We start from the raw sequence: 27,944 nt of genomic DNA, 5'->3' as shown, positions 1-27,944 counted from the left end.
CAGGGGCTGGTGATCCTCTCTTAGATGGAAGCTAGACTCATACTTATTGTCTCCTCTGCATTCCTGCTGACTTTGTCCAGACCTCTGTCTCTAATGACATCACACCAACAAACCTCCTACCCCTTCCAGCCTATCCACATTTCCGGATTACTCCTGGAGAAAAGGGAATGGAGAGACGGAAAGAGAAATCCTAAAGAGGTAAATATTTACCCTGTGCATTTTCCCTTTAAACACTAAGCTTTAAACCAGAAACAAGTAACCTTGAAGTAGCAAGTCCTGCTCTCATTGGGACTCAGAGTTGGTTAGGAATATTGGGAATGGATTAGAAATTCAAACAGTTTCATTTCTTTACATCTGTGCAGTGTGTAAATGTCTACCTAGATGCAAATATAAATAAGAAAGTATTATTTACGTATCACCATAGTTGATAAAAACAAACTCATGAACATCATGATTTAATATTGGTGAGCAATTTCCCTTTGTAAATTCAATCTAATTGACAAGTTCATTTAAGAATATATAGGTAATTGAAACAAACTTAGACTACCTGAAATAATTTTGGGAAAAGAAACAAATGGCAAAGTTTTGGCATTTACATGGTCTTATTTCAAGATTTACTATAAAACTGTGATAACAGAGTGTGACATTAGAGTAAGGCTAAGCATGAACATCAGCAAGACAAAATTCAGAGTCCAGAAATAGTATATGATCCAAGTACTTTCAACAAACATTTCAGGGTAATTCAATGGGAACTGTAAACCTTGGTACTGTAAACCTTGGGTTGGTGGGGGCAGGAAAAAATCTAACCTTGGGTAGGCAAAGACTTCCTATACAAGATGTCCAAAGTTAAAAATAAGTAGAAAATGATAAAACGGGTTTCAAAAAAATACTGTTAAAAATGGAAATGAAAATCTTCACAGACTAGGAGAAATGAGTCGTAAAAATATATCTGACAAACAGCTTATATCTGAAGTATAAAGAACTCTTTAAAAATATAAAGAACTCTTACAACACAATAATAAGAAGATGAGTAACCCAACAATGGACAAAAATTTGAGCAACTAAAAAGGAACATATATAAATGACCAATAAGCATGTGAAAAGAGAATCAACATTGTTAGTCATAAGAGAAATGGAAAATAAAACCACAATAAGATACTACTCCATACACTTAAGTAAAATTTAGGAGCTCTTATACATTACTGGTAAGAATGTAAAAAGAAGCATCATTTTGGAAAGTACTCTGAGAGTCGTATGAGGTAAAAAAAAAAACCCAGTGATTCCAGCAGTCCATGCTAGCCCAGAAAATGGAAAATATGTCTGTACAGAAACGAATACACTGTTCATAGCAGCTTCCTTCATGATCGCCAGAGACTGGACACAATCCAAATGTCTTTCAACTAGTGATTAATGGAGGAAGAGATGAACACAGGGGAATACGACTCAACAATATAAAAGAGTGGACAGCTGATACACCAGCAGAGATGAATCTTAAAAACATTCTGAATCAAAGAAGCCAGGCACAAAAGAGTACATACTGTAGGATCCCATTTTTATAAAACCTAGAAAAGATAGGACTAATGTAGTGCTAGAAAGTGGATTGGCAGCTTCCCGGGGCTTTGTGTAGGAGGAGGGATTGTCTCCAGATAGCAGAAGGGAACTTGTGGGGGTGATGAAAATGTTCTGTATCTTGTCCGTGGTGGGGGTAAGTAGGTATACGCATCTGAGAGTGAGTGCATTTTGTCATAGGTAAGTTCTACCTTAAAGATTTGACTTAAAAAAAAAAAAATAGTAAAACAGAAATAAAAACATACCAACGAGCCAATGGGGGGGGGAAAAAAAGACAGTATCATGTCATACACTTTATAAATCTAATTGTTGAAGAAGCAAGGCAGGAAATCTGACCTAACAAGGTATAACTCCTAATCCTTTCGACACTCCAAGACTAGAGGAATGTTGGGAAGCCCCCAGTAAAGTTGTCTCACTGATGGAAGAGAAACTTCTGGGTCACAACAGGTTTAACCATATGATGTAAAGCCTCGGACATTCCCCTCTGGAAAGGGACTTGGTCCCAACCAATTAGAAAACTCCCTCAGGGGCAAGGGGGAGGCAGGGAATATCTGGTTGGCTCGGTTGGTGGAACATGATTCTTCATCTTTGGGTTGAGTCTGAGCCCCAGTTTGAGTACTTAAAGGTTGAGCCCCAGGTAGAAAGTACTTAAAAATAAAATCTTTAAAGGGGCACCTGGGTGCCACCCTAGGTCGAGGTCTGACTCTTGGTTTCAGTTCAAGTCACAATCTCAGGGTCGTGAAATCAAGCCCTGAATCAGGCTCTGTATTCAGTACAGAGTCTGCTTAAGACTCTCTCTCCCTCTCCCACTGCTACTTCCCCTGCCCACTCTCTCTCTCTAAAATAAATAAATCCTTAAAAAAAAAATCTTAAAAGAAAGAGAACTTCTTCAGTAGATTTTCTTAAGAATATCTGAGAAAGGAATAACCCATCCTCTGTAATCCCAGAGTATATAGTCCTACCTCTATATGCCCTATCCCCACAGCCCTTTACCCCAAAATATGGTAAAGTGTGTACATAAAATCTGTCAGCCAAACCTCAAACTGTGGTGTGCACAGAGGGCTACTGTCAGATTTGCTCAGAAGGTAGACAAGAATTCACCCATATTTTATCAGATCAAAGAGCCGTTTTTGACAGAATTAGCTCAGCATAAGCAAGAAATGACATCATAAGCCTGCAAACATAGAGAAAGAAGAAATTATATCATGTTTCATGAAAAGAGACAGAAAAGGCTGACTCTAGAAGAAAATATAAACCAGTTATACCAGAGAGAATTCCATAAGTGTTTCATGTACTAAGTTTATTTAATAAGAGCATGCATTTAATTAAACAAGAGCTCACATACAAAAATTTTAAACAACAGAATGAGATGAAAAGGGAAATAGCAGAGCAATGGAAATAAATTTAGGCTAAAACAAATTTAGCACCAAATAAATTAGAAAAAAGCAAGAAGCAGAAGAACCCTCCCCCAAAATTATGAGAAAACACTTGTGAAAAATTCCAAATAGATTAGAAAATACTTTGTAGATATAATATAAGAAAATTTTTTCCCTGAATTGAAAAAAAAAAAATATATATATATGTAATGAAAGAGCACCCTGTGTTTCAGAAAAATTTAATGCAGATGTTGAACACTAAAATATGTTCAGTTTAACTTATAAATTCTACAGGTAGATGAAGAATACTACCATTCATCCAAAGAGAGCTCCCAAGGGGGAAAAAGTGGTAGGGCCCCAGAATGTTATATACAGCTAAATGCTGTCCAGATATAAATGCAGAAATTCACAAATATAAAAACAACAAACAAAAAACAAACGAACAAAAAACAAACACAAGGCATAAAACACTTGGAAATCCTTATTTTTTTTTTTTAAAGATTTTTATTAATTATTTAATAGAGACACACAGAGAGAGGGAACACAAGCAGAGGGAGTGGGAGAGGGAGAAGCAGGCTTCCTGCTGAGCAGAGAGCCCCGTGTGGGGCCATCCCAGGACTCTGGGATCATGACCTGTGCTGAAGGCAGATGCTTAACAACTGAGCCAACTTGGAAACCCTTGGAAACCCCTCTTGATGAACCAACTTGGAAATAACATTCTGATGAATAAAATGAAAGAGCTCAGAAATGTAGAAATCCTATAAGATTAAGGATTACCACTGAATCTATTAAAGTCTAAAAGGTGCATTAAATATTGTGGGAATTTGGTTTGAGAAATAAAGGGGAGAATTAAAAAACTTGAAAATACAAAAATTATAATCTAAGTGATAAATGTTTGGAGGTATGGTATGGAAAAAGGATGTGGGGGAGAAATGTGAAAGTATGAATGTCCTCATCCTTCATGATTTGAAGTCAAAATCTGTAGTGAAACAAATGTGTGCAGTATTTTAATGCCTTCTACAATCTCTACTCTCAACATTGAGATCTTTTTATAAAATACTACTTCTTATGGTTAAAAACAATAGAAGCAACCATGTTTATCTGAAATTCAACAACTGTTCATTTTTAGCTTCATATTTTTATATACATTTTTAAAAGATTCATGTATTTGTTTATTTGACAGAGAAAGCCAGCCAGCACAAACAGGGGGCGCAGCAGAGGGAGAGGAAGAAGCAGGCTCTCCCCTGAGCAGGGAGCCCGATGTGGAGCTTGATCCCAGGACCCCGGGATCCTGACCTAAGCCAAAGGCAGATGCTTAACCGACTGAGCCACCCAGGAGCCCCATGTTTTTATATAAATTAAACAAAATTATGATTTAATGTGTTATTTGAATCAGTACAATTATAGTCTTTATAACAGCATTTACTCATCTTTATAGCAACACCACCACAGAAAGATCTCTGTAATAACATTCAATTAATGTTAGCACTGTTTATTTCTTTAAAAAAAAAATTATTTATTTATTTGACAGAGAGAGATCACAAGTAGGCAGAGAGGCAGGCAGAGAGAGAGGAGGAAGCAGGCTCCCTGCAGAGCAGAGAGCCGGATGTGGGGCTCAATCCCAGGACCCTGAGATCATGACCTGAGCCGAAGGCAGAGGCTTAACCCACTGAGCCAGACACCCAGACACCCAGACACCCCAGCACTGTTTATTTCTAACAGAATTTGAGGTGATTGCTTGTGCCTTCTTTTTCAAACTTTTTTTTTTCTTCCTGCCTTCCTTAAAGCCCTTACAACAAGAGTGAAAGATTTTTACACACTATAAACATGAAGGAATTTTTCTTACAAAGAAAAATTACACACAGGTCCCTTGATTCTTTTCTAGAAATCGAACAAATGACATCCAGCTTTCCATCACATAAGCCTCTTTGGAGGTATGGAGAAAGGGTCATTGTGTGGTGTGGCAGAGAATACAGAATTTATCTAAACATGTGATCTAGTCTGTTTTCTGATCTTTTAGGAGTCTTTCCGCTTTTCCTTAAGCCCTGCCAGATCTGTAGGAGGCAGAGGGAAATCACAACCCCTTCAACAGACAGATCTGAGACAGGATGTAGTTATCTCTACTTTTCTACCAGCTCTTCCTCTAATCCTAGGATTGTTAAAGGATGTTTAAAACAAGACAGTGCACCTAACTAATCATTACATGAAAGGCATGGAATAGGGTAGTAGGGGTTATACATTATAGGATACTCCCTCGAATATGGTCTCCTGAAACCAAATTCACAATATTCTTTTCAGTAAAACAGAAAAAAAAAAAAAAAATCACCCAAGCCATTTCTCTTTCTGGTCTTTTAGCCAGTGCCTTGTTGGTCTGGCTTTTAATAGCATCTATGCCAGTGTGATGAACTCACTTTAAGTCTGATTTAAAGCCTAAACATGAGGGCACTTGGGTGGCTCAGTGGGTTAAAGCCTCTGCCTTTGGCTTGGGTCGTGATCTCAGGGTCCTGGGATCAAGCCCCACATGGGGCTCTTTGCTCAGCAGGGAGCCTGCTTCCTCCTCTCTCTCTGCCTGCCTCTCTGCCTACTTGTGATCTCGGTCTGTCAAATAAATAAATAAATAAATAAATAAATAAATAAATAAATCTTCAGAATAAAAATAAATAAAGCCTAAACATGAACTTTACAACAGAGGCTCCTTTTCACTCGTACTTTTGAAGAATAAATAAATTTCAACCATGTAGTTAAGTGGTTTTATGTGGGCAATGATGTCTCAAAACTGGCCTAGTTCTGGGAAGCAATTCTTAAAACCCAACTTCAGTATTTCCTGGGTGAGACCAAAGGTGCGGACTCTAGCAGAGCTCCTTAGAACTTGGGACTGGAGCATTTTCAGAGGACTTACACAGGTTGAACACAAAAGAAAATAATTGGCCCCTAGAATGCATTTTGAATCATCAGCTTATGAAACAAAGAGCTTTGAATGTCCATTTAAAGTACTCTCAGATTAACCCTTTAAAGGGAAAAGTTTCTAGTCAATATATTAAAAAAAAAAATTCTAAAGGGGCAAAAATCTACTAAGTCTTATTAGGAACGATATTGATATTTTCAAAATAAGACTATAGGGACACCTGTGTGGCGCAGTGGGTTAAGCATCTGCTTTCAGCTCAGGTTATGATCTTGGGGTCCTGGGATGGAGCCACGAGTTGGGGGGGGGGTGCCTGCTCAGCGGGGAGTCTGATTCTCCCTCTCCCTTGGCCCCTGCCCCCTGCTTGTGCTCTCTCTCAAATAAATAAATGAAATCTTTGAAAAAAAAATAAAAATAAAAACAAGACTAGATCCTAGTGTGTTTTTTTTTGTTTGTTTTTTTTAAATATTTTGTTTATTTATTTGAGAGAGTGAGAGAGAGCGTGAGCGGGAGAAAGTCAGAGGGAGAAGCAGACTCCCCATGGGGCTGGGAGCCCGATGCGGGACTCGATCCTGGGACTCCGGAGCCTAGTGTTTTTAGAATGACATTTTATATACTGTTTTGGTAGTTATTACCATTTTATTTTTTTGCCTATGTAATTATTTTGAATAAAAAGGCAGCTATATATCTCCCTCTCTATCAGAGACACAACAAACATTATCTCCTACATTGATTATACACCTTCTGACATGGAATAGTCTTTAAATCCCTCAGTTTCCATTTCCTCTTCTACAAAATTAGGATTGCAAGTCCTACTCTACCAACTGGAATTGTGTGAAAACAAGTTAATTAAAATTATACATAGAGCCACCCAGGCGCCCTTTTTTTAATATATATAACAATTTTTTCTATTTATTTGAAGCACAGTAAAAAAAAAAAAAAAAATTGGTACACTTTGGAAATTTAGTGGCACAAGGTATACTGCCCTAACTTGAGGGACATTATATAGTTAAAAGAAAAAGGAAATAAAAAGAAAAAAATTCCCGTTCGAAACACTGCATTACATAATTTTACCTGCCCAAACAGACAATTTACAAATATTAGGTCAATAAACTGGTAACATCCATAAAAAGGTAGCTTTCTTACTAAAATGCAAGAATTTAAAAGATTGGTATCTAAACAAGAAAAGACAAAAACAAACTGAAATGAAAACCTCGGTATCACATCTAAAATCGGGGCTTTTTGTTTGGGCCTTCATACTCTTCTCTCCCTCTACCATATCCTGCTGGAGTCCCAGGCCCCATTCCTCCAGGACCCTGTCCACCCACAGGTCCCACACCTCCCTGCCCAAAGCACTCAGTACGCATGTCTCTTCCCATCATGGAACTACATGAACTACAACCGAATTTACATAAGCATTTTTTCATTTGAATTTTAGTAGATACAGACTCCTGTTCTGGTTGTCATTGGGTTGTCTGAGGAGGAACTTACTAGAACATATTTACAGATAGTAATTTAAAAAGATGAGAGCTCTTAGTTCATCATTTACAATCTCTATAATAATTTGGAATAAAAAGTAGATCATAATTACATGCTACTTCAGTGAATGCATTTGACCACATTCTCAGGATGTGTTTTTAATCCTCTCCTTAAACATATCCCCTTGAAAATCTATGTGTACCTTTCACCTAATTATATCAGTCTCTTTCATTAGAAAACTCTTCCTTATATTAAAACAAAATCTATGCTCCAAAATTTCCACCAGCCACCCTAATTCTTCTTTGTGGTATTGCTAAGAATGAATAAAATCCCTTTTTTCTACATTGACCTTTAATATATCCAAAGCAGAACCTTCCATTTCTTCTTCAAATATGTTCCCCACAGCACATACATCACTATTTTCTCTTTCCTCTTTTCTTTCTCTTATCACCTCTCTTTGAGAAGCCATCAACCAACGAGTCCATCGTGTGCCACCAGGAGAAGGTAACCTTCTTTTTTTTTTTTAATATTTTATTTATTTATTTGATAGAGATTCCAACTAGTCAGAGAGATAGGCAGGGAGAGAGAGGAGGAAGCAGGCTCCCTGCTGAGCAGAGAACCCGATGTAGGACTCGATCCCAGGACTCTGGGATCATGACCTGAGCCGAAGGCAGAGGCTTTAACCCAGTGAGCCACCCAGGCGCCCCAGAAGGTAACCTACTTGTAACTGTTTCTCATTCCTCGACTGCCACCCCCTTGGTCCCAGGCGCATTCGCCTCACAACACAACACAATTCAACCTCGCCATCACAACAGTCTCCTGGTTGGTATTTATTTTCCCAGTCTGGTCCTCCTAGAATCCTTTTGAATTCAGTAGGCAAATCAACCTTGTTTCTATCCTACAATGGCTTCTTTGCTCTTAGGACCCAAAGTCTTTATGTCACTTATAAACTCCCATGTGACCTTTATGTCGCCTATAACATCCCTCCTGCTGTCCGACCTCCTCACTTAACTCTCTACCATATTTCACTCTGTTCCAGCCAACTCACCTTCTTGCTGTTCTTTGAACATGCTACCTTCATACCCACCCTGAGGTCATTATATTGGCTTTTTGGAAAGAGTATACCTTGTATCTTTCCATGGCTGGCTCCTCATCACTTAGGTCTCTACTCAAATATCACCTCCTGCCATGGATCGAATGTTTGTGCCCCATATTCATATGTTGAAATCTTAACACTCCAGTGATGGTATTAGGAGCTAGGGTCTTATCCCCTCATGGGATTAGCATTCTCATAAAAGCAGCTTGAGAAAGCTCCCTCCCCCACTCTGCCCCATGAGGTTACAGTTAGAAAATGGCCATCTGTGAGCAAGTGAGTCCTCACCAGATGCTGAATCTGCTGGCGCCTTGATCTGGGACTTTCCAGCCTCCAGAACTCTGAGCAATAAATTTCTGTTGTTTATCAGTTACTCTGTCTGTGGTATTATGTGACAGCAGCCTGGACAGACCAAGACACCTTCCCAGAGAAGAGTTTACCACCCAACTGACGACAGCTACACACTTTCTTCACTGTTGCAATTATTTTCATAACATTTACTAATACCTGAAATTTTATATGTATACTGTTTATTACCCCTCTCCCACTCCAGAATATAATTCCAAGAGGGCAGAAATAATATAGATCTTGTTTATTATTTTATCTTAAGTAGTTTCTATGATGTGCGATTGTGCAGAGTGAGTGAACATGGCAGGCCTGAGAATTCCTTCCTTAGAAATGCCTATTTGGAAGGCTGGCCTTTGGCTGGCGTCAGCAAACCTAAGGAGTAAACAATTTCTTATTCTGATATAAAACTTTCTCTAAATGAAGAGTGACTTATTGTGCCTTGACTATTTGTACAAATAATGCAATGTGTGTTTAACATCTGCTTTCCTTCTAGGAGTCTAGATTTTAGTACTAGGCAGAGGACACCTATGTAACCAGCCCTCAATAAAAACTCTGGGAACTGAGTCTCTAATGAGTATCTCTCATTAACAACCCTTCATGCATGTTGTCATCCTTCGATGCTAGTAGCATTAAGTACATTCCATGTGACTCCTCAAAAGAGGTCTCTTAGACACTTGCTTTGTGTTTTCTCTAGACTTAGTCCATGTGCCTTTTCCTTTTGTTAATTTTGCTTTGTATTCTTTCTCTGTAATAAATATTAGCCATGAATACAATAATAGCCCGACTCCTTTAGGTCCTCTTAGAAAAATCACCGAACCTGGTGGGAGTCTCAGGGACCCTGGACATACCAAGCAAGAAGCTAACCTCTCACCCCAGCTAAAAATAAGCCAAGAGAATAAGACTTAAAAGAATTCCATAACGTGGTGATAAATCCAGTATGAAAATGAATCCCATCCTTCTCTGAGGTATACTACCCCACTATGAAATCCATTTGGTACTTACGTGACTGGCCTATAGATCTCCTTAACACCAATGAACTGAAGTTGTTCCATAATGTCTGGAATACTTGCACACCGAGTAAGATTAATTCTTGGGTAATAAAGAAGGTATGAGAGACACATTTCATTCCTGGTGCTTAATCCTCCCTGAAAATGGAGATATTTTATTTAGAAAAGTGTATGTTCCACCAACTCTGACACTTAGAGCACACAAGCCACCAATGTCATACAATTCCCTTCAATATTGAAATGTAATAAGTCTGAAACTGAGCAATAATAATCTGAGTGACAATTTGATTTTTTTTTTAAAGATTTTATTTATTTATTTGTCAGAGAGAGAGCGAGCGAGAGCGAGCACAGGCAGACAGAGTGGAAGGCAGAGTCAGAGGGAGAAGCAGGCTCCCTGCGGAGCAAGGAGCCCGATGTGGGACTCGATCCCAGGACGCTGGGATCATGACCTGAGCCGAAGGCAGCTGCTTAACCAACTGAGCCACCCAGGCGTCCCGACAATTTGATTTTTAAAGAGGTAGAGACACATTGAAAAATTAATAAAATGATGTCCATTTCTTTAAAAGTTTCCTTTTTTAAACAACCTAATAATCTCTTTCAAGTTTTGTTCATTTGATGAAAACTATTCGCCACAGTGAACATTTGAAAGGATTATGGGGATGTTTGGTTAATATGATACCAATCAGTCAGGTCAATGGAATCTTTCCTTGGCTGCACTGAATTTTCTATAATCTTGTTGTCATGTATAAACATAAGAAGACACATACCACAGAGAAGATAGATTTCAAATTTTGAATTAAGGTGATAAATTAGATATTAAAAGTAAAAAGATTAAAGCTCCTCAGGAGAACACAATCTAGAACTATTACATGTTACAGGGTTGAATTTTCAACCAAAAGTCATTACACATAAAAAGAAATAGGAAACTATGATCTGTACTCTGAAAATAATAAAGTTACAGCAGAAACTGATTGTGAGAAGCTACAGATGCTGCATTTAGCAAAAATTTAAAAACAGGTAAAAATATGTTTAAAAAGTTAAAGATGCTCAAGTAATTGAAGGCAAAGACATCAAAAATGAGTAAACAAATAGAGAATGACACCAGAGAAAGGAAAACATAAGAACAAAGAAAATAGAAATTCTAAGGTTAGACATTACCATCATTGAATAAAAAATTCTCAGGATGAGTTTAACAACAGATTTGAGATGGCAGAAGAATCAGTGACCTTAAAGATAGAACAATAGAAATTTTCCAATCCAAAGAACAGAGAAAGAAAATTAAAATAAAACAAAACACTAAAAAAAGTGAAAAAATTCCAGAAAATACTTCAAAATACGATATTAAATGTTCCAACAGATATGTAATTAGATTTCCAGAAGGAGAAGGAAGAGAGAAAAGGGTAGGAAAAAAATACTTGAAAAAATAATGGCTGAAATCTTTGCAAATTTAGTGAAAAACATTTACAGACCCAAGAAGCTCAACAAATACCAAAGATAAATTTGAAGAGAGCCATTCCTAGACACATCATAGTCATATAGCTGAAAGCCAAAGACAAAGAGAAAATCTTGAAAGCAACAAGAAAAAAATGACACATCACATGTAGGGGACCAATGATATGAATGGCAGCCGACATTTCATCATAAGTGATGGAAGTAAAAAAGAGATATTGGGATTACAGATTCATGGGCTGCAGGGAAAAGTAAATTAATCAAGAATCTGCATCCAGGGGCGCCTGGGTGGCTCAGTGGGTTAAGCCGCTGCCTTCGGCTCAGGTCATGATCTCAGGGTCCTGGGATCGAGTCCCGCATCGGGCTCTCTGCTCAGCAGGGAGCCTGCTTCCTTCTCTCTCTCTCTCTGCCTGCCTCTCAGTGTACTTGTGATTTCTCTCTGTCAGATAAATAAATAAAATCTTTAAAAAAAAAAAAAAAAGAATTCTGCATCCAGCAAATCATCTGCTCTTCAAAAAGTGAAGGCGGAAAACTTGGCAGTATTGTTCATAGTTCTAAATTAATGCAGTAGCTAAAATGCAATGATTTTACAAATTGCAAAACACATGTTTTACAGGATTAGGCAAAGGGAGAAGCTAATCTACAAATGAGGTTACAAGTGACGCTTCATTAAAAATCATATTTAATTTATCCTTCAGCTGGGATGACTATTCAGAGTGGTACTAAATTGTAGGAAGGGAGCCCGGCATTTGCATCCTCCCATGAACCAGTCACTACTGCTGACTGCCCCACTCTGGGGAGCATGACTTCAGGTGGGCCATTTCCTGATACCAAAGGCAATGCCCAGTGAATGACACGGTTATGAGTTATCATCAGATACTTTCAGTTTAGCTGTGCTGGCTTTGAAGAGGCCACCACAATATCCACTAAAATAATAACGTATGATGTCTGTAGTAAAATAATTCATGCAAACAAAATCACATAAAAGGCACAAAACAAAGCCAACACCTGTGGACTGACTGCACCCTCTGTGCTCATTTTTAATTCTCCTCTTCCCCATTTTAACTGAAGATGAGGATTATCTCACCACTTGATTAATCATTCTATTGTCTTTCAAACCCTTTACTTTCTATTTACTGACATACATAGGCATCCCTACATCCACTTACATTTTGTACGTTCTACAACTTTAGGTACCCCCTGGGGTCTGCTTAACTTGTCCTTTTTATTCTTCTGATACATTCATGTTAACATGCATGGCTTTCACTCACTAATTTTCACAAATATATAGTGTAAATATATTCTATGGACATATTATATTGTATTAATTTGTCGTTTTTTTTTTTTTATAAACAGTTGGGCTGTTTCCAGCTTTGTGTTCCTGTGTTGTCACACGCCACCACAAATATTTTATATATTTCTCTCCAGGAACACTTCCTGCAAAAAGAACCTTAAGGTGAAATCCACAGAGGAATGGAACTGGGAGAGCGTCTGTGAATCTAGAGCTTTGCCGGATGATGTCATGCTTTTCCCCATGGTAGTTTTATAAATTTACATTTAGCTATGTGCAAGGACTCCAGTTTTAGAAAATTGGAATTGCAATTTTATATATTGCCAACCTGATGGGTATAAAATATCTCATTCTGGTTTATATGTGCACGATTCTGATTTCAAATGAGATTGAGCATCCTTTCCTATGTTTATTATCTATTTGGGCCTTTATTTCTGTGAAATGGTTTCTATCTACTGTATTTTTTTTTCTATGATCTATTTGTCTTACATTACTGATTTATGAAATTTTCTTTATATGCTGGATACAAATGTTTTATTAATCTATGAAATACATTTTTTTTTCAGTTTTAAACTTGTCTTTTCACTTATTTAATAGTGGGTCTTGGTAACCAAAAGATTTCAAGTAGTTAAACTCATCAATCTTTTAAAGTTCGTGCTTTTTATGCTTTAAGTTTTTTAACTACTCCCAACAGCATAAAAATATATTCATATATTTTTCTCCCAATAGTTTTAAGATTTTGTTTTTCACATTTAAATATTTAATTTAAATACCTGGAATTGGCTTGTTTGTGTATTATATACCCGGTTGTGCTAGTATTCTTTAGTGGAAAGTCCATTCTTTCCCACCTAAATGGATATTATGTCTGTTCTAAACCAAGTTTCCGTATAAGAGGTTTGTAGACCAGTCTCCAGGATTCCTATTATGTACCACTATTCTAACTCTGGACCCAAAGACACTACTGATCATCATAGCTTTAAAATAAGCCTTCACATCCATTAGACTGTCTCCATCTTTTATTTTCTAGTAGTGTCTTGCCTGTTACTAACCCTTTGCTCTTCTATGTAGATTTCAGAATCTACTTGCTCCATATAAAAGCTAAAACTGGAAAATTTTTAGAAATATGGGGGCACCTGGGTGGCTCAGTGGGTTAAGCCTCTGCCTTCAGCTCAGGTCATGATCTCAGGGTCCTGGGATTGAGCCCCACATCCGGCTCTCTGCTCTGCAGGGAGCCTGCTTCCTCCTCTCTCTCTGCCTGCCTCTCTGCCTACTTGTGATCTCTCTCTGTCAAATAAATAAATAAAATTTTTAAAAAAATGCCTATAGAAATATAAAAAAAAATTAGAGAAAATTTTCACAGCTATGGCTAGGCAAGGATTTCTTAGTTAGGATATGGGAATCTCAAATCATAAAATCTCTCTGAATTTTTTTACTGAAAATATATCAAATTAATAGGCCAATTTGAATAGAAGGATTATCTTTATCTTATGGAGACCTTCTATTCACGAACACAATATCTCTTCATTTCTTTAGGTTTACTACAAAGTTTTGTAAATATGGATTTATAATTTTTTTCCCATGGAGATCAAACACATCTAATGTTAGATTTTATTTCTATAGAATTTAGAGTTTTAAAATGCATTTCCTTAAGATAGTTTCTTATATAGCAAAATATAGTTAATTTGGGGGCACCTGGGTGGCTCAGTGGGTTAAGCCTCTGACTTCGGCTAAGATCATGATCCCAGGGTACTGGGATCAAGCCCCGCATCGGGCTCTCTGCTCAGCAGGGAGCCTGCTTCTCCCTCTCTCTGCCTGCTTGTGATATCTGTCAAACAAATAAATTAAGAAAAAAAAATATATAGTTAATTTTAGATATCAGTTTTGAGGGGGTTTTAATGTAGAAAATTATAATATCTTTGAATAATGTGTTTTGCTTCTTTGCTTCTTCTTCTCTGATCCATAGGACTTATTTTTTTCCTCTCCTAGTACAATGTTGAATGGAAATGATGATAATAAACATCTTTGTCTTCCTCCTGATATTAAACCAACACTTCTAATATTCAAGTAGTTTGATATTTGCTATAGATTTTTCATAGCTAAGCTTCATCTGGTTAAGGAAATTCTCTCCTATTCCTGGTTTGTAAAATGTTCTTTTTTTATGACTGTCTTAAATCTTATGAAGGCTTTTTCCTACCCCTATTGACATGATCATATGTCTTTTTCCTTCAATCTCCTAATGTAGAATAGTATTATTAATATATTTTCTATCTTAAACCAATTTACATTCCTTAGCTAAACCCGAATTCCTCCTAACATTACATTTTTATATAATACAGAATTTGGTTTGCCAATATTCCCTCAAAGGTATTTCCATCAGGTACATGCTGTTGACCTCCTGAATACTATCATTATCAAGTTTTAATATTAAGATTATGCTAACTTCATAAAATGAGTTGGTAGGAGGTACTTCCTGGGAGAGACTACGTAAGGCATGAATGGTCTACTTCTTGAGTGTTCGTCAGGATTCCTCAGTAAATCTGTTGGGACCAAATTTCTTTTTGGGTCAGAAGCCCTAAAGTCATACAATTCATTCTTCCTTTTGAAGTCTTGATTCTTCTAAGTCGGGACTCAAGCAGATGGTCATTTGCTACCACAGGTCTTTAATACAATTTGCTGAGGAAAAACCAAAAGACTAGGATAGCTTTTCATGAAAAGGTCAATAAACTATAGTGCAAATATTGCCATAGAATCATTAATCTGATAAAATGCTAAAATAACTCTCATTTCACTCTTACAATGTTTCATGCTCAAGACATTCAGGAATTTTGTCTCCAAATGGGAATGCTTTTTGCTTTTTCTCTTCTAAAATCAAAGTTTATTCCTCCTTCTCCGCAAATGGATTTTAGTAACAATAAAAATTTCCTTACCCAAGTCATCCGGGCTCTATCTTTTGTGTTGTAACGACACTCGGTGATTAGATTATCTCCCTAAAACATAAAAATAAAAGCTTTCAGATTTGGGTTTTAGGCTGTTTTATTTATCTATTTGTAGGCCAATAGTTTTATTTGCTATGTGAGTCAGTTCATTAAGAAATTTGATCCAGGAGAACCTTGATCTACTGAATTCTAAGACTGCCAGTATAATAAACAAGCAAACCAACAAGATTCTCTCAGGCCAGACTCCACCATATTCTAGCTGTATGGCCTCAGGTAAGAAAAAGAATTATCTGGGCATAATTTATTTATTTAAACAATAATTTTGTAAAATAGCTGTTATTTTGCACAGCTGTAAAGAGATTAAACGACATAAAATGCATTTAGTTCTTAGGGCAAATGAAACACTTCATAAATGTTAGTCATAGATACTAGTTATTATGATTCCCTCTTCATTTATATTCTTTTCTTTAAAGGTCTTTAGTCACATCTTTATTTCCTCACAACAGACTTGTGAAGCAAAGTAATAGTTATTGTTCCAATGTTTTCTAACCTTTTGAACAAATAATTTTTTTATGGCTCACCACTCAGAAAGATGGACAAGCTATTCATGGACCAGAGGCAACTTGTGCTGGGTGCTGGCCCCTAGATTGGATCTCCCTGGCCCACTACTCCAAAGGCCCACGATCAGTATCTCAACACACTGTCCTCCCACACTGTCCTTCCATAACCCCAACGATTGTTGCAAGCTGGATAATTAGCTCTGTCTGAAACCTGTGTCAAATGAAAGAATGACCTTATCTTTATTTTTACCCAAAATCAAACTTCCCCAAACTCTCCTATGGTATTTAAGAAAAACAAAAACAACAACAACAAAAAAAACCCTCTTATTTTTGCATTTCCAGAATTGCAACCCAAATGTTTACTGGAAAGTCAAGTAAGAAAAGAGTACTGTTTGGTACTCAGAACCCGAGTTGTTCTTCTCTTTTTAAATCAACAACTTGAGTTGCCCCTGGGAATGGTAAGAAAAGTGAGTTTTGATTTTGGAAATCAGATCAAACACATTCCATCTGGGTTGTGCAACACCCACAGTGGGTGGCTTCAAGAATGTGAGTACGATGAGCAACTCACTTTACTGGTAGAAACCCTGCTAAATTGCGATAGAGAGATGCCTTGACTTCTCTAAGATACAGTGAAAAAGAACAAAACATTCATACTGGTAAGATTGTTTGTTCTTCCCTTAGATACTGAAACTCCTGGAAATTGAAGTCGAAATCATCATCATAAGCCAGTAATCTCATTTCCTCCCCTTTGCGAAAATGACGGAGCCTGATGCCCCTGCCAGCCAGGTGAGCATGGAGAAGAACAGCAAACACATGGATTCCGCTTGGCTTCTCGGCTTCCAGAGCCTACAGGCGGGGCACGCAGAGGAAGACACAATTAGCCCAAACAAGCACATGTTCAGACAGTTCACCATAAAAGAGACTTGGAGGGACAACTGAGAAGAAAGTCTAAAGCAATTTGAGTGAATGCTTGAGCAGCCAAACATTTTGAATTTGGATTTTTCATTACTTACTCCTAACAGTGTTATCTTTGTGAAGTAACATTTGCGGTCAAAAAGGAAAGGGAACTAATGCTTACTGAGGACCTATCAGATCACCCCTAAACGTTATCTTTCTTTTCAGAGGTAAAGAGTCAATCAAAGTCATCTTGACAAAAAGATTCCAGCATGTTAGTAACCTGTAAATAGAAACTCTTAAAAGGAAAAATGATTCCTACTTTCCGAGATAAGAAAACCAGGTGGAAGAGTAGAATTATAGGAATTGCCCTTGGTCCCACGGCTAGTACACGATGTCATGGCAATTTGAATCATGGTGTAAATAACTCAAAGGGCATAATCCTTCCACTTCATGTCTATAATACAATAATAGCTTATAATTTGTAAAGAATATGATCTAAGCTAAAACATGTTCATTTAAGAAAAAAGAACTGTAAACAAAAGTAGCCATTATTAAATACTTTTACATGGTTTTCCTGACGAAGCATGCATTTTTATATTAAGTACTCCTGCTCTTTGGTTTAAGTAGGAAGGAAACTGTGAAGCAAAGAGGAAAAAAAAAAAACTGAAAATGAATAATGGAAAAAACAAATCTGGATAAAAGGTGCAATTGAGAAATGAAAAAGTGACCACATGAACCAAGGTAGAAATTGTAAGAGATAAAATAAAGTGTCAAATATTTAAAAAAAAAAAAAAAAAAAGTAGGTCAGGAAGGAAACCATCCTGGAAGGTATTTTTGTCCAGAATTCTACTCCTACACCCTCCAAGATTTAAAAAAGCAATCAAAGATCTTGCTACAATGATAAGTAATGGCTTTAGAGCATGACAACAAGAATAAGATTAATAATAATAAGCATGGGATTCCCCAAACATAGTTTTCCGAGAACACTGATGAATCAATGAATAGCGGCTCACAGACCTCATCCTCCACATACCTCTTCTAGGCATTCCAGAGTGCAGTGACCCTCGGACCGGAATTCAGGCATCCCTGGAGGGATGGTGTGGAAGAGGCTTACCCAGAGGCCAGCCTCGATCACCCCAGCATCGTACTTCCTTATGTCTGCTGTATGAAATAACCTCAGTCCAGAATTATCTATTAAGCCTGGAATAAGAGCATATAATTAAAAGCGAGTTTGAGTTCTCAAAAAAAGGAAGTTCTCTATATTCAGTTGAATGGATTTGTGAATTTTCCTTAAAACCTCACAAGGGAAAGAATTACAAGTAAAGATTAATGGAAGACAACATTCAGGTTCACAAACAACAGTTAAGGAGCGCCTTGGCTCAGGTCATGATCCCAGGGTCCAGGGATCGAGCTCCACATCAGGCTCCCAACTCAATGGGGAGCCTGCTTCTCCCTCTGTCTACTGCTCCATCTGCTTTTGCTCTGTCTCTCTCTGTCAAATAAATAAATAAAATCTTAAAAAAAAAAAAAAACAGGAATGAAAACGTAAGTTGTCGTATTGTCTGCAACTATTTTTGACTTACACAGTATACCATGGGAGAAATGTTTGTGTTGTCTAGCTGATAATATTCCACAATGATCTAACATAAAGACAGACAGAAGGAAAATTCTAGTCATTCATTAGAATATAGACTAACTCAACAAAACTTTATTTTGTATTGTTTTCAGGTAAAGTTCAGTAACATTTTCGTAGACGTAAAAGCCCTTTGGTCTAGAGACCACCTGCTGACAGAATAAACTACTGATGATTAATTTTCTTTATAGTTTGCCACCATCCTTTTAATCACTTAACAAAGTAGTCATTCAGTCAACAAAAAATATTAAGAATCTATTCTGTGACTAGAAAGAACAACAATAGGCATGTGAGGATGAAAGTAAGACACATTCCTTCCTGAGACAATTATCATAAGGAGGGAGAGCATGAGACCCAAACCCTTCATAAATTCGTTCCACTGACTTTGAAAAAACTGCCTCCTTTCTGCAGGGCTGACTTACTTACCTGTCATTACCAAATTGACCCTTCGGAACCATTGGCATATACATAATTTTATATTAATTGCTGTGATTATTTTTATTGTCTCTCTTTCTTACTACACTATAATTTCCACCTGGTTTGGTGTGTTTGGTGTGTTTTTCACTCACACTTAAGCACGGAGCAGAGACATAGTTGGTGCTCAGTATTTGCTGAATAATTGCACAAATCAGTGTAAAATAATAACTTTGAGTTACTCCTGTTGAGAACTTCATATTGAATCTTTAGACTTTTTGGTTTTAGAATATTAAATAAATAAGTTTAGAAAACTAGATTCAGAAATCAAATGTAAGTATAAGCCCTCTTCACTTAAATATCATATTAAATAATATCATTGCATAAATATTTCATGAGCATATTTATGGTTTTCCTACCCCATAACAAAATATTAATATTTTCTAGTGTGATGATTGGTAGCCTTTCATATGTACAGACAGAAAATGTTTCATAAGCACTATGTTTTGGGAACTAATTTATATCACAAAGAGAAAAATCTACTATCCTACTTCTTGGAAAGTAAGATGCACTTTTTTTTTAAGATCAGTGACCACACGTATCCATTTTGCCCAGTTCATGGGCTCATTGATCACTGTTGTCCCAGTGTAATTTTTAATAGTATCCTCATTTTCTCTAAAAAGTATCCTAATTTGGATGACAAACATATAGGTTAATTCCTTCTAATATTGGGCGGGAGTATATTTCAACCCTGTTAAGATGGGAGTTACAGAACTTTTAAAAATCACAGATAAAACATATGAAGAATAAACTCACCCTCCTTATAAGTCGGATTGTCATAATGGACCTCCAGGAGCACATAACGAGGATCTAACGAAGTGCCAAGGGATAATCCAACATGAGGTGGGTAGGAAAAACCCTAAGTAAGGAAAATTCCATAAGACGTGCCCTATAAAAGTCCCTAAATGTTCTATTCCACGCAAAAACCAACCATTCTCAAAGATATTTCAACATTCTGGAACTCCATGATCTAGAGTGGATATAACAAAATGGCTTAAGGAGAGAATCGCTTCCAATGGAAGGAAAAATAAGCCATCCTCCTATCAGAGATAATGTATAGAGCTTTACTTATAAGTATCAGAACCGAAGGCGGGGAAAAACATGAGCCACGAATAGTGTCCCATCTCAGTAATCATTGGTCCCACCTCTCCACCAATGGCCCAGGCAAAAATAACGGTCTCGCAGGTGAGGAAGGCATCAGGCATGTTAGGGTGGTAGCACTCGTGGCCATAGTCCAGGACACTGTCGTTAAAGCTGCTGCTGCACTGATAGAGCAGGATGTGGTGGACCAGACTCTCGTGGCCTCTCTGTATCAGCGGCTCCACCTGAACAAAGCACAGACGAGAGGAAGGGGGCCATGAGTCAAACCCCCGTACATCCCCAGCACTAGGCAGGAAACTAGCAGAAACGATGATCGGTTTTTCAAGGGAATCCTGCTCTCAACGATGCCAAGGTTATGGTGTGGTTCAAAACTAATTTGTTCTGGAGAAGATAACAAGGATAATGATGGTGACGCCGGCAATGGCGAAGGTGAGATAACCAACCCATGGGGCACCTGGGTGGCTCAGTGGGCTGAGCTGTCCAGCCTTTGGTTTCAGCTCAGGTCATGACCTCAGGGTCCCGAGATAGAGCCTCACCTCATGCTGGGCTCCAAGCTCACTGGGGAGTCTCTGGAGGTTCTTTCCCTCTGACCCTCCCCTGACTCACAGGCTCTGTCTCTCTCAAATACATAAGGAAGTAAATCTTAGGGGGAAAAAAAGAGATGAGATAACACTTTCCTCCAGGAATCATAGGATTTACTGATCTGTTTCGGTTTTGAACTCACTTTTGTTTTCCTTATCATTCTGTGTGGCAGCTGTTTGAAAACATGCTTTCTTCCAGGCTACTTTGTCCTTGGGCCTCTTCCCTCTTTTTTTTCTCTTATTTCCTTTTCTTTTCCTTTCCTTTCCTTTTTTCTTTCTTTCCTTTCTTCCTTCTTTCTAAGTCACAATGAGTCACACTGTGGCTAACCACATTTTTTAAAAATCAAGATTGTAAATAGACATAAACTTTCTCAGTCTCTCTTCCACCTCAGAATATTACCTTTATTGATCTTTACTGATGGTGACAGATGATGTGTCATTCGTCTATCATCTAGCTAACTAGCTAGTTCGCTACATCATCTTTCCATTATCAACCTATCGATCTATCATCTATATTTCTATCTGGTGCTAAGCATAGTGCTAGACACAACGTAGGACTCAATAATGGATAGTTTTATTTTAGTGATTAAAATAAAATTCTTACTATGAGTATCTGGGAGAGAAAACAACATCGTAGTAATGTGCTCCTGTGACATCACTCAAATTAGGAGAGGAAGTAGAAACCAGTGAACAGAGAATGAGCGGTCAAGTTGGATGTAACTCTGACATCCCAGTGCACGACAGCAGGTTCCTTCCACGGTCCCTCTTGTGAGTTCTCTTCATACCACCTGCCCACCTTCCTCCGTCCAGGAACTCGAAAAGAGCTAAGCGCCTCTGCAGGTCCCCAAGTGCCGTGCCTGCAGGAAGTTGCCTGCAGTAACTTACCTGTGGCTAAGTTACTTAGTTGTACTAAGTACAGGGCTCCAGGGTTCAGGGTTCATTGAACACTCCATACATCTGCTAAAGAAGCCCTCATGTGTCCCTAAATTTCCAAGGCTTTACCTGCCTTAGAGCTCAACACCTTCGCCCTTCCCCTAACTACTCAAATGCAGGCAATGCATTTTGAAACCCTTGCTTGTGCCCTGCTTTAGACATGTATATAAAGATAGTGTTTTTAGCTATTGTCTCTCCTAAACTTTCCATTTTGATTTTCTACATGGTTTTTTTTTTTTTTCTTTCTTTCTTTCTTAATCAGAAAATCAAAGCGCCCACACAGGGAAACGGTATGTAGTAGGCAGAGATCTGAGTAGGCAGCTGGAGGTCCCACTTTTTCAACCCAGCTTGCCTCTGTGTTGCATTGTGAGTCACACTGCGGCTAACCCCCACACACGCATCTTTAACATCACATTCACAGAAATGACACTGCACATGGCTTTGTTTGCACTTGTCTCGCCTCTAAAGAACCGCGCACCCTGGAGGCAGAAACTATTTTCTATTTTGTTTGAAAATGACAGTTATTGTTCAAGCATGGTTGCATAATACAGGACGCAAAAGGGTAGCCTAGGACTGCGATTAGATTTCAGCCCCCACATCTGGTTTGAGCTTTCTCGCGAGACTTCAGTGGGCACCTGGAGCTCCAAGGGAGATGGGGTGCTGCGAGCAAGTCCACAGGAAAAGAGGCACGGGAGACATTTTCTCGAAGTGCCTTATGGGTTCAGGCAGAACCTGTAGGTTGTGCTTAGCTTCACAAGGTCGGTCCCAGGAGGGAGCCCGGAGGACAAAGGAAGGTTGGTGTTGCTGAGGCAGCTACAGAAACAAATGGACTTCATCGAGGCCAAGTGAGAGAGAGAGAGAGAGAGAGAGAGTGTGTGTGTGTGTGTGTTAAGTGCGCGTGTAGAATTTATTAAGCTTTTAAGGAGCTTCATGTCAATTTCTTAAAAGAAACTTTTAGAAACAAGTACTTTATTTTATTTTATTTATTTATTTTTATTTTATTTATTTATTTTTTTAATACAGCGAGTGTCAAAAACAACAGCAAAGCTTCTAAGCTACTAGTGTATTCTAGGAATAATAATAACATCTGTATTTTATTTAACACCTACTCTACTCTCTGCCAGTCACTGGATTTGTCATTTCATGTAATATTGACAGCAATCTATTAGGTTACTGTTACTGACTCCATTTTACAGATGAGAAAACTGAGACTCAGAGGATTAGGCAACAAGTCCAAAGTACCAAGGCAGGAAAGAGTAGATGGGGATTTGAGACAAGGCTGGTCTGACCTCAAAGTCAGTACTCTCCTAGCTGCAATACTTCATTGATGGAGATGCGTCAGGCTCTGGAAGCTGCTCCCAGTGAGAGGGAGGGGGAAAACTGGGAGCCTTACGTCTTGGGGGAGCAGTCTCCTGCCCTCCTTGCCACCCCAGTTCAAGCGTCCCTTGGCCCTTAGGGAGACGAGACAGGTGGTGGCCTTTGGTTATGTTGTTTCCTAAGGAGAGCAAATAACAAGGTGTCTCTTCAAAACCCGAGGTCTTCAAAGAGAATTAAATTGTAATTTGACCTCCAGACTACAAACCAAGGGGACAGCCTGAAAGTTTTTCCCAAGAAAAAAATACATTTATAAGAGAATAGGGAAACTTTCTGCATTCAAATCTGAGCACTGTTCATAGGAGAGAAAGTATGAAGGCTTGGAAAAAGCAAAGCTCTTGGTAAAACAGAAACGATGTGAGATGAAGTTCAAACAGAGAGAAGTGAGAAGTGAGCATGTCTAAACTGAACAAAGGTGCCACTAATATCAGAGAAACAAAGCAGGTTATCAAACCACTGAAAAACAGAAGAATTTCTGGAGAAGGAATTTTAAGATGACCGTATGGAATAATTCATTGAGACCCCGAGGATATTTCCCATGGGCAGTCGTAGCTTGTTCAGTGCAGGGGACAAGCTCCAGGTAATGAGAGTCTTGAGCAGAGTTGGGGTTGGCTCTCTCTAGGTGCCCCGCACAGAGCAGAATTGCCCACAAAGCTTCCTGCCACACCTCCAGAGCACAGTGATGCCAGGGCCCTGCTCCCAATTCCAGAAAAGACAGCTGCTCATTATCCGCTGCTTCGTCAACCAGCTCCACAAACCTGCAGTGTCATCCTTCCTTAGCCCAAACAAGGCTGGGGCCCCAGACCGGAGAGCACCCTGTGCGGATGGAGAGAGCGCTGCTCCATGATACAGCCTTCAGGTAGGTGGACTGCAAGCATGCAACACTACTCTTTCTTGTGTATTTGGGAACTGTCCATGCAAGAAGGACTACTGCTTCTGCATCATCGCATCATTTGAAATAATCATTCAATTTTTACATTAAAAATATTTCTGAGACAAAAAGGCTGTAGGGAATCATTGCTTCCAAGGGACAGCACTTAAACAGGGAGACTTACTTTGGTTACTTCAGAGATGTCACAGTATCATAACAATCTCAATGGAAATGCCAGAAGTTGCTTCTATTAAAAAAATATTAAACTTACAAAAATTGTCAAAGAAGTTCAGGGCAACATAAGGTATACAGATGTGGATAAATGGGTATTTCTGAGACTGGGACAAACATTTAATTTTATTTTTGTTTTAGGCTGGCTATATGATTGCAGAAGAAAAAAAATTAAAAGGAATAGGAAATGCCAACGGAAGTGGGACACAGTGACACCAACACCTGATGACAGAGTTCCTGATTCCTGTGTTCTTGTACGCAGGGGTGACTTACGGACCAGAACAGAAGGGAATTCCCTACACCCATCTTCACATGCGTTAGAGGCCCAGCAAGGATGGCCTGGCACCTGTGGGTTATCTTTTTTAAAAGTTTTTTTTTTTTAATTTATTTATTTGACAGACAGAAATCACAAGTAGGCAGAGAGGCAGGCAGAGAGAGGCGGGGAGGCAGGCTCCCTGCTGAGCAGAGAGCCCGATGCGGGGCTCGATCCCAGGACCCTGAGATCATGACCTGAGCCGAAGGCAGAGGCTTTAACCCACTGAGTCACCCAGGCGCCCCCCCCCCTTTTTTAAAGGGCTTTTTTTTTTTTTTTAATTTATTTATTTGACAGACAGAAATCACAAGTAGGCAGAGAGGCAGGCAGAGAGAGAGGGGGAGGTTATCTTTAGCCCCCATGCAGAGCAAAACAATAGTCTAGAAAAAAATCACAGATGGAATAGGGATGAGAGGGAAGCCTACAATTTTTTTTAAGATTGTATTTATTTATTTGAGAGAAAGAGAGAGCATGAGAAGGGGTAGGGTCGGAGGGAGAAGCAGACTCCCCGCCGAGCAGGGAGCCTGATGCGGAACTCCATCCAGGGACTCCAAGATCATGACCTGAGCTGAAGGCAGTCACTTAACCAACTGAGGCACCCAACCTGAAGGACTTTTCAGAGTAAAACTGACTCCAGTTAGTTCAAGTAACTGAAATTCTGGGGTGCTCTTGAGAGGACTTAGCAGTAAAAGAGAAAACAAGAAAAAAGAGAGATACTAAGCATAGCCAAGAACAATGTGGAAATTAACACTGTAAAACTGAACCTGAGAACTGAGAAGCCCCAAATATTACACTGTTCTCATGACCCTGTCATCTTCTCTCTTTTTTTTTTTTTTAAAGATTTTATTTATTTATTTGACAGAGAGAGAGATCACAAGTAGGCAGAGAGGCAGGCAGAGAGAGAGAGAGGAGGAAGCAGGCTCCCTGCTGAGCAGAGAGCCTGATGCGGGACTCGATCCCAGGACCCTGAGATCATGACCTGAGCCGAAGGCAGCGGCTTAACCCACTGAGCCACCCAGGCGCCCCCCTGTCATCTTCTCTTACCCTCTTTATCCAGGTCAATGTCTAGCATAATCCCTGCCACACAGAGACTGCTTAGTAACTATTGAATGGAAATGAAGCCTTTCCATCAGCAAGACGGAGTCATGAAATTTATTGCCTCCTGATTTCTTGATTGTCTCAATGCCAGTGACCTATCCTGCATCCCCGCCTCCCACCTCAGCAACCGAATCCCCTATCCCACCCTGCACTTATAACCACCCAGGACTGTCCTCTCTCGAAAATTCTCTTTCTGTCCCTCTTTCTGGCTATTGGTTCTTTCACACCTCTCCAGTCTCTAACCTACCACTTCTTCCCAGGAGGCTCCTTGAAACTCCTTGTGCACCAGCCCCTTACAAGTGACACGGACACAATTGTGGATCAATCCTGTAACCTTCCCCCTTTGAGTCTCTACTTGGGATACTGAAGATACTTTCACAACTTTTCATAAAGGAGCTCAAAAGTCATGATTCACAGGGCGCCTGGGTAGCTCAGTGGGTTAAGCCTCTGCCTTCAGCTCAGGTCATGATCCCAGGATCCTGGGATTGAGCCCTGCATCGGGCGCTCTGCTCCGCGGGGAGCCCGCATCCCCCCCACCCCGCCAGCCTCTCTGCCTATTTGTGATCTCTCTCTCTCTGTCAAATAAATAAAATCTTTTTTTAAAAAGTCATGATTCACATTTCTACTTCCATGCATATCAATCTTTCTTTATTTTGTTCTGTGTTCTGTTCCTTGGCTATGGATGAGGATAATCTGTTCAGGGCAGGGGACAAGTTTCAGAAAATGAAAAGGACTTCGCTCCCATTGCAAAACTTTTAAAATCTATGTATACCTTCTAATCAGCTCTCAGTAAATGACTTGATTATTTTTGGTACGAGAAGAAAGAATTTCTATTCACTCTAGTTACATGAGGCCAGAGTTGGAGACAATATGATTGGGAAAAAAACTTTAATTACATAAAATAATGACATGATCTGAAGAATCTTACTTGGTGTGACCTTGTTCTATAGAATAAAATGAGATGGGGATAAGACAAAGAGCTTCTAAGTGTATCAAAATTCCTTAGAACTTAGAACCTAGGCACTATATCAGAATAGGAGGTAAGAAACTCAGAGTGGAAATGTATGATATCTTTCTGTCATTAAAGTTTTGGGGTCCTTGACAAAACTGTGCCTGCCTGATGGTCTTTCACCAACACCTACTGGCAAACAGATTCTGTTCCAAAAAGACTTCTCCAAAAAGCCACTGAACATTGACAAACTTAAGAATCCACATGCTTTTGCAAACTTCAAATACCAATTACCTCAACAATAATAATAAAGAAACATATTATTGCTTTATTCCCCTGTACAAGTTGAACAGTGTCCCTCCAAAAACCATGTCCATCTGGTACCTCAGAATATGCCCTTATTTGGAAAGAGGGTCTTTGCAAATGTTATTAGTTAAGATGAAGTTACACTGGTTCAGGATGGGATCTAACTCCAATGGCCAGTATCATTATAGAAGAGAAAGGAGCAGATTCAGACTCAGACATACACACAGAGAAGACAACCAAGTGAAGGTGGACACAGAGATTGGACTCAAGCTGCTACAAGTCAGAGAAAACCAGAGACCATCAGAAGCTGGAACAACCAAGGAACGATTCTCCCCTTGAGCCTTCAGACGGAGCATGGATGGCCTTGCCAATGCCTTGATTTTGTACTTCTGGCCTCCTGATCTGTGAGAGAATGAATTTCTGCTTTTTCAAGCTACCTGGCTTGTAGTCACTTAACCATAGCATCCCTAGGAAACTAATACATCCTTCACTCTCATTTTTTTTTTTTAATCATAAAGTAACAATTCACAGCTTTGTACACTTACACCTAGGTCATGATTGTCCCTGCATTGGTTTGAGACACAAACTTATTACAAATGCACATTGTTTCCCCTAACATGATTGACATTAAATAATTCCATGTAGTTATTTAGTCTTAAGGCTATTTTACTTGATGAATATGAAAGTGCCCTTGAGAGAGTTAAAGAAGTTTTATTATCTAATAGCTAAGTATATGTGTATCTTACTTTAGTTTTACTTTTGGAGGGTAAAAAAAGAGCAGGGCAGGGAGGGAGGAGGAGTTCTCTTCTTGACTTGTCCAAGGATACTGAGTCAGTGTGAGAAAAACAGGAGGTTATGAGAACTCTTATGAGCAACTTTCCTATGCTTATTCTTCCAAGTCTACCCATTTAAGATGTTGCTTGTTGAAACATGAGTAGATCATAGCTTTCCAAAAACAACTTGCAATTCAACAAATTAAAAATTAAAACAAAAGGAGAGAGGTAATGGATGGAATGTGTAATGAGCTGGAAATTTGGTAAATCTCCATCACTTTTCTTCCTGCCCATTCTTGTTCCTGGCACCGTGCTTTACATACCCACCCCAGGCACAGGTTGATGTCCATGGAAAAGCCAGTAAGCCATCTCTGACAGAGGTTATCCAAAGGGCATCTGG

The 27,944-nt window shown here is 38.9% G+C and overlaps 1 protein-coding gene and 1 long non-coding RNA gene across 2 annotated transcripts in view; one reads left to right on the top strand and one right to left on the bottom strand.

Annotated features, from left to right (window-relative positions):
* Nucleotides 1-27,944, bottom strand: part of MOXD1 (monooxygenase DBH like 1) — a 91,909-nt gene that overhangs the window by 4,893 nt on the left and 59,072 nt on the right. Inside the window, exons 5-10 of the mRNA XM_082731446.1 lie at nucleotides 20,160-20,339; nucleotides 19,771-19,873; nucleotides 17,941-18,107; nucleotides 16,665-16,856; nucleotides 15,442-15,501; nucleotides 9,770-9,912 (exon numbers count right to left, since the gene is read on the bottom strand). Coding sequence (XP_082587572.1) covers nucleotides 9,770-9,912; nucleotides 15,442-15,501; nucleotides 16,665-16,856; nucleotides 17,941-18,107; nucleotides 19,771-19,873; nucleotides 20,160-20,339 — 845 coding nt within the window. The remainder of the gene's footprint in view (nucleotides 1-9,769; nucleotides 9,913-15,441; nucleotides 15,502-16,664; nucleotides 16,857-17,940; nucleotides 18,108-19,770; nucleotides 19,874-20,159; nucleotides 20,340-27,944) is intronic.
* On the top strand, nucleotides 69-17,493 carry LOC309865228. The gene is made up of 3 exons (XR_014311990.1): nucleotides 69-198; nucleotides 12,652-12,760; nucleotides 16,692-17,493. It is a non-coding gene; the product is annotated as an uncharacterized lncRNA (long non-coding RNA).

This window comes from Mustela nivalis (assembly GCF_964662115.1).
Source record: "Mustela nivalis genome assembly, chromosome: 5".
NCBI lineage: Eukaryota > Metazoa > Chordata > Mammalia > Carnivora > Mustelidae > Mustela > Mustela nivalis.
The sequence above is the reverse complement of the archived record's forward strand: the minus strand, read 5'-3'. Positions and strand labels throughout refer to the sequence as shown.